A 13,049-nucleotide genomic window follows, 5' to 3' on the forward strand; every position below is an offset into this window, starting at 1 on the left:
TACTACAAAAACAGCACTCCAGCGGTACAACCGCTCCTTGTCCCGGTACAACCGGGACTCATGGATGTACTGCAGAACCCTACCAAGCGGTACAACCATACATGCAAGGGTAGTACTGGTTGTGAAGAACAACCGGAACAACCGCTCAACCACCGCTATGAAACAGAAGCGAGACACCCCTGCGAGCGGTGATCGAGCGGTAGTGCGCCGGTGCAACAGCCTGGCCCTGGAACCTTGGGTGGCTAAGTCCTAAGCGGTACAACCGCTTAGGGCACCGGTGGTACCGGTGTGTGGAGCACAACCGGAACAACTGGGCCACCACCGCCCGAGTACCGCATCAAAACAAAACCGTGACCGGTTGTTGAGCGGTACCTAGCCGGTACAAACGCCGATGAACACCACATAAATTTTAAGCATGGGGCGGTACCACCGCTCGGGGGCAGCGGTACAACCGCTTGGGTATGCACTGGGATGTTCAACCCCAGGGTATCACCCCTGGGGTAGTGGTTGGGTCGGTGTCAAGGGCCAGCGGTACAACCGCTGAGAGTACACAACAACAGTTGAAAAGAAGGGGAGCTCTCTCTCTAACAAGAAACAGAAGGCAAATGTGGGTGAGGAAAAAGTGTACATGCAATGATTCACCCAACTCCTTCCGATGTGGATTCCCTCTTAATAGTACGTGTTTCCTACGACCAAAGAGATAAACATGTAGACAAACACCGTCTTCGATCTTTTCCTTCCAGAGAGAGTAACTAATCGATGCAAGCCTAATCACCGAGAACCTGAAGCACTTAGCACAAAATTAGACCAACAAAGGGTTGTCATCATCATCCAAAACACAAAGTAAGGAAATGACCTTACACATTGAGTGAACCTTTGGTTATCATGTGATGTTCACTTTGCTTCGGATACTTTACAAAACCTGAGGTGAGATATATCGGTATCCTCTTGAGTCATACACATGCTCACTATACTGGTTTGCTCATTGCTAGTTTTGTTCGTCTTTCTCGTTGTCGTGTTCCGGTATCCCCGTGACGAAGTCACGTGTGTCTGTACAGACGAAGATGGATGCCGTCACACCGAGACATCCCTAATAATATCTCTCCATCGTTGGAGGAGCAAATTCCACTCTCGAGCTACCGTGTCCCTTGTCAAACTTTCCAATGAACCTATAAGTTGTCGTTATGATCACCAAGTTACTGATGACATTTGAGCAACCCCAAAGCTCATCGTACGGCAAGAGTGACTACGATACTCTAATGGCCCGAGGAACTAAAATCACAAATTAACACTCCGCGTTATAACAATTGACTCATGACGATACTATATCAAAGTATAACAAACAAGATCGGGTCGATTCAATATGATCGTTCTTCTAACAGCATACTCTTGATGTTTTTTGGAGACTATCGTTACACTTAATGATATCTTAAGATCCGGGAAACATGATCATCAACAACACTTGAGCTAGTCTTAGAGGCAGGACTAGGAATCTTATTTTATCGTTTATCATTCTACACGTGCATATGAGTTTTGCACTGAATCACATATTTCAGGATCATAGCAGTTATAGCATAGAATATAAACTCTAAATTATGATTACAGAAATATAATATTACAATATTATTGCCTCTAGGGCATACTTCCAACAGCTCTGCGCTGGAGGAGCGTCATGTGGTGAAACTTTTTAATTGCAAACTTGCCCCGTTCCCTTTTGTGTACCTTGGAATCCCAATTTCTCCTTAAAAATTTTGTATGGAATATGTTGCTCCTTTGGTCCTAAAAGTTGGCGATCGGGTCACACCTAGGTGTGGGCGTTATAATTAGACGGTTGGCAGGGTCTGCCTCATGAATGCATGTCTATCCTTTCTACCTATGTTTTTGATGGGCTTCTATCGTCTTCCTGTGGGAACCCACGCTGGGTATGACAAGAATCATAGTGGTTTCCATTGGAATTCCGCGAAGAACAAGAAGAAATACCGATTGGTTAAATGTAAGATTATGTGCAGGCCTAGAACATTGGTGGGTTGGGAGATCATTAATTAAGGAGTGCGACAAGGATCCTACGGATGCACTGATCTTACATGTGCGTACCACGACATCTTTGTTATCTCGTCAAGATCGTGCGCCTACGTCTTAGGGAGGGTTGTGGCTCTCTTTGGTGGCTGCCTTCGTCTCATTCTGTTTTCTTTTTGCTGGTTGTTTGTTGGCCTGTGTGCCAAGTATTGGAACTTATTGCTGCGGTGGCAGTCTTCATTACTTTGCTTTGTATCCTCACTTTATGGGGCGCCCATGGGATGTTATAAACTTATCCGTGTTGGTTGGCTTTGTTTATAAAGTCGGGCTAATGTCTTTTCTCTAAAAACATCAGTAGTAGTGGTTGTATTTGTTATTGTTTTTGCATATGTATATTGGATATAGATAGAAAGGAACATCTCCATCGTGAGATGCACATAGCTTGGATTATTTGGCTGAATTGTATATACTTGGTGTCCCATGCCACCTCTCATGCCATGAAAATGAATTATAGAAAAGAGGAGGTCAAACGAATCATGCAGTACAGAACAACGTGAGCTCCATATGCAACAGTCAGTGTGCTCTGCGCGCCAGCCCTCCATGATGGGATCAAGATCCCGCTATTATTATTCTCAGGAACCGCAGGATTCCTGAGACATGCATGCAACGCCGCGTATAGAAAATGCGATTAGCCGCAGAAGAATCAAGAATCAAGAGAGTTACTATATATAAACAGGTAATTAATTAACACGCATGAACGCTCGGATCGATCAACGGATACACACGCACAAACACACACATCTATCTGTCCGCCGCGACCGAGGCGAGGATTGATCACTCGACGCGGTGAAAAAAAGCAGAGCAAAATCGTAAGAAGAGCGGAGGAGGTACATTTTGTCGCCGGAGTCGAGAACGGAGGGCGGCCGCTGCCCGATGAATGGATTCGGTTCGTCGGTTAATTTCTTCTCCTTGACATGGACCCGGCGCTGCCCTCAAAGAGCTCCTCGATGATGCCCTCGAGGTCGTCCGCGCTCAACTTGATGTACTTCTCCGTCTGCCTCCCCGCGGTGAAGTGCTGCGCGAAGCGGCCGAGGAAGGACCGGTACGCCGGCACCACGACGGCGGCGATGGATACCCGGAGCTCCGACTGCAGCTGCTCGTCGCTCACCACCCACGCGCCCTGCGTCCGCTGGATCTCGTCCATGGCCGCGTTGAACTGCTTGAACCGCTCCTTGAGCACCGGCTTCTGCACGTGCCCCTTCACCGTGATCCCGCCGTCGTCGCGGAGCACGTTCAGCACGCGGCCCCACGTCTCGCGCTGGTAGTTCTTGTGGTACTGCCGGAGGTCCGTCGACCGCTTCCTCGCCCACGCCTCGCCGACCACCGCGTTGATCTCCGGCGAGCCCCGGATCTTCTGCAGCATGTACCGCCCGTTGTTCATCAGGAAGATGCTGCTCAGCGCCAGGTCCTTGTACAGCTTCGACTTGGCCTCCAGGCTCCCGTGGAGGAGCTCCATCACCTCCATCAGCTGCGCCGCGAACGGGTTGCTCTCGCCTTCGTGCCCGGGGGCGTCGTCGGCGTCCGGCCGGTGGAACTCCCGGAACACCTGCTCCAGCGTGTTCTTGTATTCGCACGCGTACTTGAGGTAGTTCATCAGGTAGCGTGTCAGCGGGTGCACCGCACCGCCGGGGACCGGCTGCTTCCCGGCGTCCGCACGGATGGAGCTCTCAAGGTCGCAGAAGATGGCGGCGGCCGACTCGCCTAGGCGGGACCGCACAGAGGCGAGCTCGGACTTGAGGTCGGCCAGCGCTTCGGCGCCGCTGCTGTTCTCGCCGCCTTCGGCCTTGTTCGTGGAGACGAAGCCGTCCACGACGGGGGCTCCATCGCGGATAGCCTCGTACATGTCGAGCACCTTGAAGAGCTTCTCGGCGGCGCGCTTGGTCATAGCCACGGCCTCCGTGAAGTTAAACATCTGGAGCATGGCGCAGCGGGCCAGGTCCGCGAAGATATCGCGGCCAAGACCGGCGTTGCGGCCAACGAAGACACGGACGCAGAGGTCGTGCTCGGCGGAGAGGCCGGCGTTGAGGATGTGCCGGTACGCCTTAATCCATGTCCCGATCTCCGACTCGAGCCCCTCCCATGCCATCCTCACCACATCGTCAATGCTCGCCTTCTCGTACCCGAGGCTTTGCATCGTGGCGTCCAGCGCATTCCTGCGCGCCACGAGGAACACCTGTGTGCACTCCGTCTCGTAGCCCGCGGTGATCATGATCTCGGCCATGGCGCGGAGATGGTCCACTGTCTCCGCCGGGAACGGCTGGGAGGCGTCATCGCCTGCACTGCCGCCCTCAGTGGGAGGAACGACGGACCGATCTGGGTCGCCACCTTGCCCGAACGACGGCGGGCGCTTCATGGACTTGGCGGTAGCGCTGCCGGACTCGCTGGCGTTGGGCGTTTTGGTGAGGCGGGGGTCCTCGAGCAGCGCGTACAACTCGTCTTCGAGGAACGTCATGGAGCGGTGGAGCACGCCGGTGACGCGGTGCACGCCGATGGTGTACTTGACGGCCCCCTCCGTGCCATTGCCGCCACCGGTGGCGGTGAGCGCGGATGCGAGCGTGACGATGCGCTTGATCGCGGCGAGGAGAAGCGGCTGCTGGCCGCCCTCCCCCAGCGCCCACTTACCCTCCTCTCCCTCCGACTGCGCTATCTCCACCTCCACGGCGGAGGCGAACCTGTCGAGCGTCACCTCCGAGATGCTCAGCGGGGCATCCCCGTCCCGGCTTGCGAGGAAGGCCTCGACCTCCGCCGAGAGCTCGGCGAGGTCCGGCTCCTCATGCGGCGGCGGCTCCGGCGTCTCGCCGACCCCGGTGCCGTCCGCGGCGCCACCCTCTCCGCCACCCGCCGCCGCCTTCTTATCGCCGGCGGCTTCGGCGGCATCCTTCTTGACGCGCTCGATGTGCTCGTTTAGCTTGATGGCGCCGAGGGAGAGGTTGCGGCCGAGCTTCTCCTCGCGGATGGTGGCCTGAGAGAAGCTGCTCGACTTCTGCGGCAGCATCGCGATTGGTATCGGTATCCTCTCCATTTCTCGCGGCTAACAGCAACGGAAGCCGAGCTCCGAGCAATGGCGGATGCCCCTGCGCGCGCAAAACGCCTCGATCGTTTGGGCGTGCAATGGCGGAGAGGGAGAGAGAAGAGAGAGGATGGGGAATGGAGGAGGTGTTAGGGGTGGCCCGAAGTTGAGGGATGCATGTTTTGAACGAGTCTCCCTCTCCGTCTTCTTTTAGCTTTGCGCAGTTTGCTAAAGAAAGCAGAGGCGTTCGTTAATTGTTTGTCATTGAGTTTTTTTTCGTTTTTAGGGCTTTTTTTGTTTGTTTTTTTTATTTTGGGTAGTCTTTTTTTTTCTTTTCCCAGAAACGGTAGTGTTCACATGATGGATGAAGTTGCGCTCGTCGTCGACTGCCTCGGTGGCAGTCATATCTGTTTTTGATCGAACGGTTCGCAACCATCTCCATGGTTTTGCAACTTGGCCTCCACTGTAATCCAATTCGACCACAACAAGTGCCCCGTTGTAGACCCTGAGGCGCCACCCGTTTGTCCAGGACGTGCTGGATCTTGAACGCCGCCACGTGCTCGCACTGTCGCTGAAACCATGTGCACCTGCCCCCACCTCCTCCTTCTCTTCTCTTGATGGAGAAGCAGTGTGATCCTACATAAACAAACTAGCCATGTTGCACTGGCACACACTGCAGCGGCCATGGCCAGCTGCACACACTGACATAATTCAAGGAGTGCGCGCGGGGGCGTGGACGTGGCTGGACGCACACGCGTGGTGCAGAGTGAAGCAAGAAGGGGATGACCCGGCCTTGAGCTTGTCCATGTCCATGGCCACAGTGGCCTTGCTTGGATGTGCAAGTGTTTTTTTTTTTTGCAACAAGGGTCCTGATGTGGCTTTTGAAGTAGCAGATACAAACTAAGGTGGTGCTCGACGCCGGCAATGTAGATGAGCTTTTGCAATAGCGGCGGCGAATGACGACTATGCTCAATGGCGGTGACTTTTTAGCAGCATAACCTCTATTGTAAAGAAAGATTGCTAAGTGGTGCTGATCGGGTGACGTTTTTGCAACATCACCTCTGTTGCAAATGCTTTTGCAGCATCACCTATGTTGCAAAGTTCTCTGCAACATCACCTTCATTGCAAATGCTTTTGCAACATCACATATGTTGCAAAGTTCTTCGTAACATCACCTTTGTTGCGATGGTGAGGGAGTCCTGGATTAAGGGGTCCTCGGGTGTCCGGGTTATTCGATATGGGCCGGACTGATGGACCGTGAAGATACAAGCAGAAAACTCCCCCCCCCCCTGCATGTCCGGATAGGACTCCCCTATGCGTGGATGGCAAGATTGGTGTCCGGATATGTTATTTCGTTCCCCCACAAAACGACTCTGTACAACCCTAGGTCCCTCCGTTGTGTATATAAACCGGAGGGTTTAGTCCATAGAGGCTATCAGAATTCTCATAGGCTAGACAGCCAGGCTTTGGCCATTATGATCTCGAGGTAGATCAACACTTGTAACCCCTATACTCTTCAAATACAATCAAGCAGGACGTAGGGTTTACCTCCATTATGAGGGCCCGAACCTGGGTAAACATTGTGTCCCCCTTGTCCCTTGTTACCCTCGATCCTCAAACGCATAGTTCGAGACCCCCTACTCGAGATCGGCCGGTTTTGACACAGACATTGGTGCTTTCATTGAGAGTTCTGCTATGTCGTCAATAGAAGGATCGATGGCTCAGCCTGTCATCGACGACGATGCTATCTCCGGAGAGACATTTTCCGTGTGCCAATTCAACTGGTCACCTTGAGCAGGTCGATAGCTACGCCCCTGGTCATCAGGTCAGGTTTGGAAGCTTGAATTACATCGTTGATATCCGAGGAGATTTGATCTTCGAAGGGTTCTCGGCCTCGGCCACCGCTCCTCATCTACATGAAGGAAACCCGTCGGGTTCCACCATCAAACTCCGATCAAGGATCAACTCTCGTGCCTGCCCTGGCCTTAGTCCAGAGCGGACCACTCTGTTTGAAGACGGGAGGCTAAGCCCCGCCGGACTCTCTCCTGTCACGGAGCTCCCTACCGGACACCGAGAGGTGACTGAGGGAGTCCTGGATTAGGGGGTCCTCGGACGTCCGGCCTATGTGACGTGGGCCGGACTCGTGGGCCATGAAGATACGAGATGGAAGGTGTTCCCCCGTGTCCGGAGGGGACTCCCCTTGGCGTGGAAGGCAAGCTTAGCGTTCGGATATGAAGGTTCCTTTCTTTGTAAACCGACTCTGTACAACCCTAGCCCCCTTCGGTGTCTATATAAACCGAAGGGTTTGGTCTGTAGAGGTCATCATAATCATACATGCTAGACATCTATGGTTTAGCCATTACGATCTCGAGGTAGATCAACTCTTGTAACCCCTATACTCATCAAAATCAATCAAGCAGGAAGTAGGGTATTACCTCCATTAAGAGGGTCCGAACCTGGGTAAAACATCGTGTCCCTGTCTCCTGTTACCTTCGATCCTAAGACGCACAGTTCGGGACCCCATACCCGAGATCTGATGGTTTTGACACCGACATTGGTGCTTTCATTGAGAGTTCTTCTGTGCAGTCAGCAGGAGGTTCGATGGCTCCGTCAATCATCTACAACAATGCGCCGTGAAGGAGACCTTTCTCCCCAGCCAGATTTTTGTATTCGGCGGCTTCGCGCTGTGCGCGAACTCGATTGTCCACCTTGAGCAGATCGACAGCTACGCCCCTGGTCATCAGATCAGTTTTGGGAACCTAAACTATGTCGTTGACATCTGTGGAGACTTGATCTTCGAGGGGTTCGCGGCCCCAATTGTCGCTCCGGCCTTCGATCCAGAACGGGTTGTCAGGTCTGAAGACGGGAGTTTAGAGCCCGCAGGACTCTCTACAACTACAGAATTTGCTACCGGAGATCTGGAGGGGACGGCGTTAGTGGCAAACACAATGACGAACCGAACTCCCCTTGATGCTCAATCGCCGGACAATCCGTCGGACTCCAAGTCCGAACTCTCAGGGTCCGTGTTAAGTAGGCGAGAGTAGGAGGCTTCAACCCCGGACAGCCCCGCGAACTCTCTTTCCTCTACCCAAACCTCGCTTTTGAACGAGGCTCTCGACGTGATGCGATCACTAGCCATTACGGAAGGATCGCTTCCGAACTATGCCCAGCCCGGACTAGGGACTGAGAGCAGGGAATTTTATGTCCCATCCACCACCCACTTCATAGCCACTGTCGAAGACCTAACCGACATGCTGGACTACGCCTCCGAAGACATCGACGGTATGGACGACGATGCCGAAGACGAACAAGGCCAAGACCCTCCGTTTACCGGATGATGGACGGCCACTTCCACATACAACGTGTACATGGTGGACACACCCAAGGAGGACGACGATGGCTTGAAGGATCCATATGAGGACAAGCCTGCCGAAGCCCCTCCAAAGCGTCGACGTCGGTGGCGCCGCTCAAAATCATGCCGCGACGAAGACAGCAATACCGGCACCGGACACGATAGCACTCCAGAGAATGCCGAAGACCCCAAAGCCCCTGTAGAGCCAACATCCGAACATGATGATTGGGAGGATGGGCAAGTACAACCCGATGATCCTATCGAGAACGAGGGCTCGGAGGACAGCAATTACATGCCGGTCTCCGAAGAGGATGTGAGCCTCGACAACGAAGATTTTATCGTGCCGGAGGAACCCCTCGAACAAGAGCGCATTAAACGCCAGCGAATCGCCACTACAAGAAGCCTGAAAAAGAAACAGCAGCAGCTTCGAGCTGATCAGAATCTGCTCAACGATAGATGGACCAATGTCCTGGCTGCTGAGGAATACGGCCTTGAGCGCCCAACTAAGAGTTATCCGAAACGCAGGCTACTACCCCAATTCGATGACGAGGCCCTTGAACCCATACCGCCAAAGCACAAAACTGCCGACAAGCCCAACCGACCACCGCGTGGATGAGATAGATCGGCCACTCACGCCGAACACCAGCCCGTGCCACCCCGCCATAGGGGCAGGGAGGTAACGGCCCCGGGCTATACCTAGGACTTACGCAAGGACCTGGACAATAGAGACGGTCTGACAAGATCAATCTATGGATCGAGGGGGCGTTCCCCAACGCACGGGGACGACCATCAGACCTGGCGGGACAGGTGCAACCTTGCACGAGCCGAAAACCGTATACGACCTTCATCCGAACTATGTCGTGATGTCGCCTGGTATAGAGGCGCCGCGCACCCCCTATGCTTCACCGATTAGGTAATGGAACACCAGTTCCGAGAAGGGTTTAAACCCGTGAACATCGAATCATACGATGGCACAACAGATCCCGCAGTATGGATCGAGGATTTTCTTCTCCACATTCACATGGCTCGCGGTGATGATCTACATGCCATCAAATACCTCCCCCTAAAACTTAAGGGACCAGATCGGCAATGGTTAAATAGCCTCCCAGAAAACTCTATTGGAAGCTGGGAAGACTTGGAAGATGCCTTTAGAGACAACTTCCAAGGCACGTATATCCGCCCCCCGGACGCTGATGACCTTAGTCATATAGTCTAGCAGCGCGGAGAGTAGGCCAGGAAATTCTGGACCAGGTTCCTAATTAAAAAGAACCATATTACCGATCGTCCGGACGCCGAAGCCCTAGCGGCCTTTAAACATAACATCTGCGACGAATGGCTCGCCCAACACCTCGGCCAAGAAAAGCTGAAGTCCATGGCAGCCCTTACAACACTAATCACCCGCTTTTGCATGGACGAAGATAGCTGGCTTGCCCGTAGCGGCAACAGTACCAGCGACCCCGGCACTTCCGAAGCCAGAAACGACAACGGAAGGCCCCGACGCAACAAACATAAGCGTCAAAGCAACAATGATAATACAGAGGATATGGCGGTCAACGCCGGATTCAGTGGCTCTAGATCCGGTCAACGGAGGAAGCCATTCAAAAGAAACAAAGACGGTTCATCAAGCCTGGACCGAATACTTGATCGACCTTGCCAGATCCACGGCACTCCTGACAAGCCTGCCAACCATACCAACAGAAGTTGTTGGGTCTTCAAACATGCCAGCAAGTTAAAAGCCGAACACAAGGAGAAAGGGTTGCCCAACGAGGATGACGATGAGGATCCTGGCCCACCGAACACAGGGGGACAGAAGAAATTTCCCCCTGAGGTAAAAACGGTAAATATGATATACGTTACTCATATCCCCCAGCGGGAGTGCAAACGCATGTTAAGGGACGTCTACCCGATCGAGCCAGTCACCCCAAAATTCAATCCATGGTCATCCTGCCCAATCATTTTCGATCGCAGAGACCATCCGACCGGTATTCCTCATGGAGGCTCAGCCGCACTAGTCCTCGACCCAGTTATTGATGGATTCCACCTCACGCGGGTCCTCATGGACGACGGTAGTAGCCTTAACCTGCTCTATCAGGACACAGTCCGCAAAATGGGTATTGATCCTTCAAGAATCAAGCCCACAAAAATCACCTTCAAGGGAGTAATACCTGGTGTAGAGGCCCGCTGCACGGGCTCAATCACACTGGAGGTTGTCTTCGGTTCGCCGGACAACTTCCGAAGCGAAGACTTGATCTTCAACATCGTCCCTTTCCGCAGTGGCTACCATGCGCTGCTCGGATGAACCGCGTTCGCTCGTTTCAACACGATCCAACACTATGCCTATCTCAAACTCAAGATGCCCGAACCCCGCGGTGTTATAACAGTCAATGGAAACACAGAACGCTCCCTCCGCACTAAGGAGCACACCGCGGCCCTGGCAGTGAAAGTACAGAGCGACCTTATCATACCAAAAAAATGCATCGGCAGTCAAGCCCCCGGACACTATCAAACGAGTGCAGACAACCCCATGGAACGACAGTCCAGCTCATCAGGAGCTCGACTAGCAATTTGGCCTCTGTCCCAGACCCAACCAAACTGCGACACATGTACCACGCGTACATCACTACGCGCTGAAGATACCATGGGCAAAGATGGAGGCATAGTAAAGATAAAGTCCAGAATACGGCTCGACCCTATCGGCACCCTCATATTTCTTTTTTCTTATTTTTATTTTTCCAGGTTCCTTACAACCCACATCACCTTTAGGCGGTACAAGGCCCTTTTTCTAAGCCCCTCATGAAAACCCAATCGTCGAATCCTTTCGAAGGACAATACCCCAAGATCACCGCTTCCTTCTTTAGGACCCATACACAGCTTTCCCTTATGCTCGGCATGTAAAATAGCCTCGATGCTTATCGCATCATTTGTAAAAATACATTTTGACGTATCAATTAGACTATAACGGAAACAATTTCTCGCCCAACCTATTCGGTACTGGATTATTTCTTAACCTGTATTCCCTTTTCTTCATCTGATCGCCATGTACACCTTGGTACGACTTAAATCGACAGGGGCTCTATCCGTCCACGTACACTGCTTTGAAACAAGTCTGAACACCTTTATAGTATAATTCGGCGTCACGAATATAACACTATATGCATCGGCTCCGAATCATGTCTTTGGTCAATAGTTGGGTTGCCTGGCTCCTGTGGTTGCTACCTTACGTTCCGCTCATTTGGCTAAGGCAGTAAAGGGAGAACTACATACTGCGATTGTGTTTCCGGTTTATCTGGAGAAACACCTCAGTAGAGAAAGTCGAAAATTGACCGTCATGGTGCGGCGAGAGCTGGTCAGCTATTCAGAGACCAATTACAAATATCTTACGATTTTTTCCGCTTTACGCGAGGGACCGGTCTTCACCCGGTCAGGCATCCACAGCACCCAAGTTCGGATAATCAAATAATACCAGGGGCTGCGCCTACAATCTCATTGTCAAACTCTTATGGCTATGTGAGAGCGATAAAGCCACATAGTCTGATTGCCTGGTTCGCCGCACTAACACCTCATAGGACCAAATTGATGGGCCAAGTGTGTTCAGATGCTATTCCAAACACCCCCATACTACCTACGTGGGGGCTGAAGCCAACGACTAGCCAACTCTCAGATGTCGTAAACGGCCGCACAGGAGGAAAAGAATTTGAGGCAAAATAAGCAACATATTATACATCAGCCTTGTTTCATAATATAAAAGTTCGGGTAGTAGGGATACATTCATTCAAAAATAATGTCTTTCAAGCACTGGCCCTCTACAATGCAGGATCCTTCGAGAACGTCGTAAAAATACCGCTCCGGCGTGCGGTGCTCTTTGCTCGTGGGCGGTCCCTCGGTGGCAAGCTTGACGGCGTTCATCTTCGCCCACTGCACTTTGACACGGGCAAAGGCCATCTGTGCACCTTCGATGTAGACCGACCGCTTCACGACATCGAGCCGGGGGCAGGCACTGACCAGCCGCTTCATGGGACCGAAGTAGCTGCTGGGTATGGGTTCAGCGGGCCAAAGACGGATTATAACATCCCTCATGGCCAATTCGAAGTAGCTGCTTCAGTTGATCGCTGAGGGGCACGGGATGCTCTGGCGCAAGGTACTGCGACCAGAACAACTTTTCCGTCGCGCTCCCCTCTTCGGCTCGGAAGAACTCCGCAACATCAGCAATACTCCGGGGCAGGTCCGCAAACGCTCCTGGAGAACTCCAAATCCGGGTCAGCACGATATACTTTCTTCCCACAAATTTGCTATGCATGTTAAAAGCCTTACCCGCCGCAATCTACTTTGCTTCTTGGATCTCCCAATAGGCACTTTGGGCTTCGGCCCAGGCCTCCTGTGTACTTTGGAGGGCCTTAGCAAGTTCGGAATTTTGATCCATAATCTTGCGCTCCTAGGACTCACATTTGCTTATAGCATCCTTGAGCTCTTGCTGGACTTCCTCCACCCTTGATTCATGTTTCAGGCGGGCGGCTCGTGCCTCTTCCGCCTCCTTCTTGGCTTCGGCCAGCGTGCTCTTGAGGGTCTTGACCTCAGACGTGTCAGCTATGAGCACAATTATAACACTCATTC

At 52.6% G+C, this 13,049-nt stretch overlaps 1 protein-coding gene across 1 annotated transcript; it reads right to left on the reverse strand.

The window, feature by feature from the left end:
• Nucleotides 1-2,719: 2,719 nt before the first annotated feature.
• LOC125553636 (exocyst complex component EXO70B1-like) lies at nt 2,720-5,281 on the reverse strand. The gene has a single exon (XM_048717394.1). The coding sequence runs from the start codon at nt 5,096-5,098 to the stop codon at nt 2,972-2,974; it is 2,127 nt and encodes a 708-aa protein (XP_048573351.1). The 5' UTR covers nt 5,099-5,281; the 3' UTR covers nt 2,720-2,971.
• Nucleotides 5,282-13,049: the final 7,768 nt, after the last annotated feature.

Source organism: Triticum urartu, chromosome 4, assembly GCF_003073215.2.
Source record: "Triticum urartu cultivar G1812 chromosome 4, Tu2.1, whole genome shotgun sequence".
Lineage (NCBI taxonomy): Eukaryota > Viridiplantae > Streptophyta > Magnoliopsida > Poales > Poaceae > Triticum > Triticum urartu.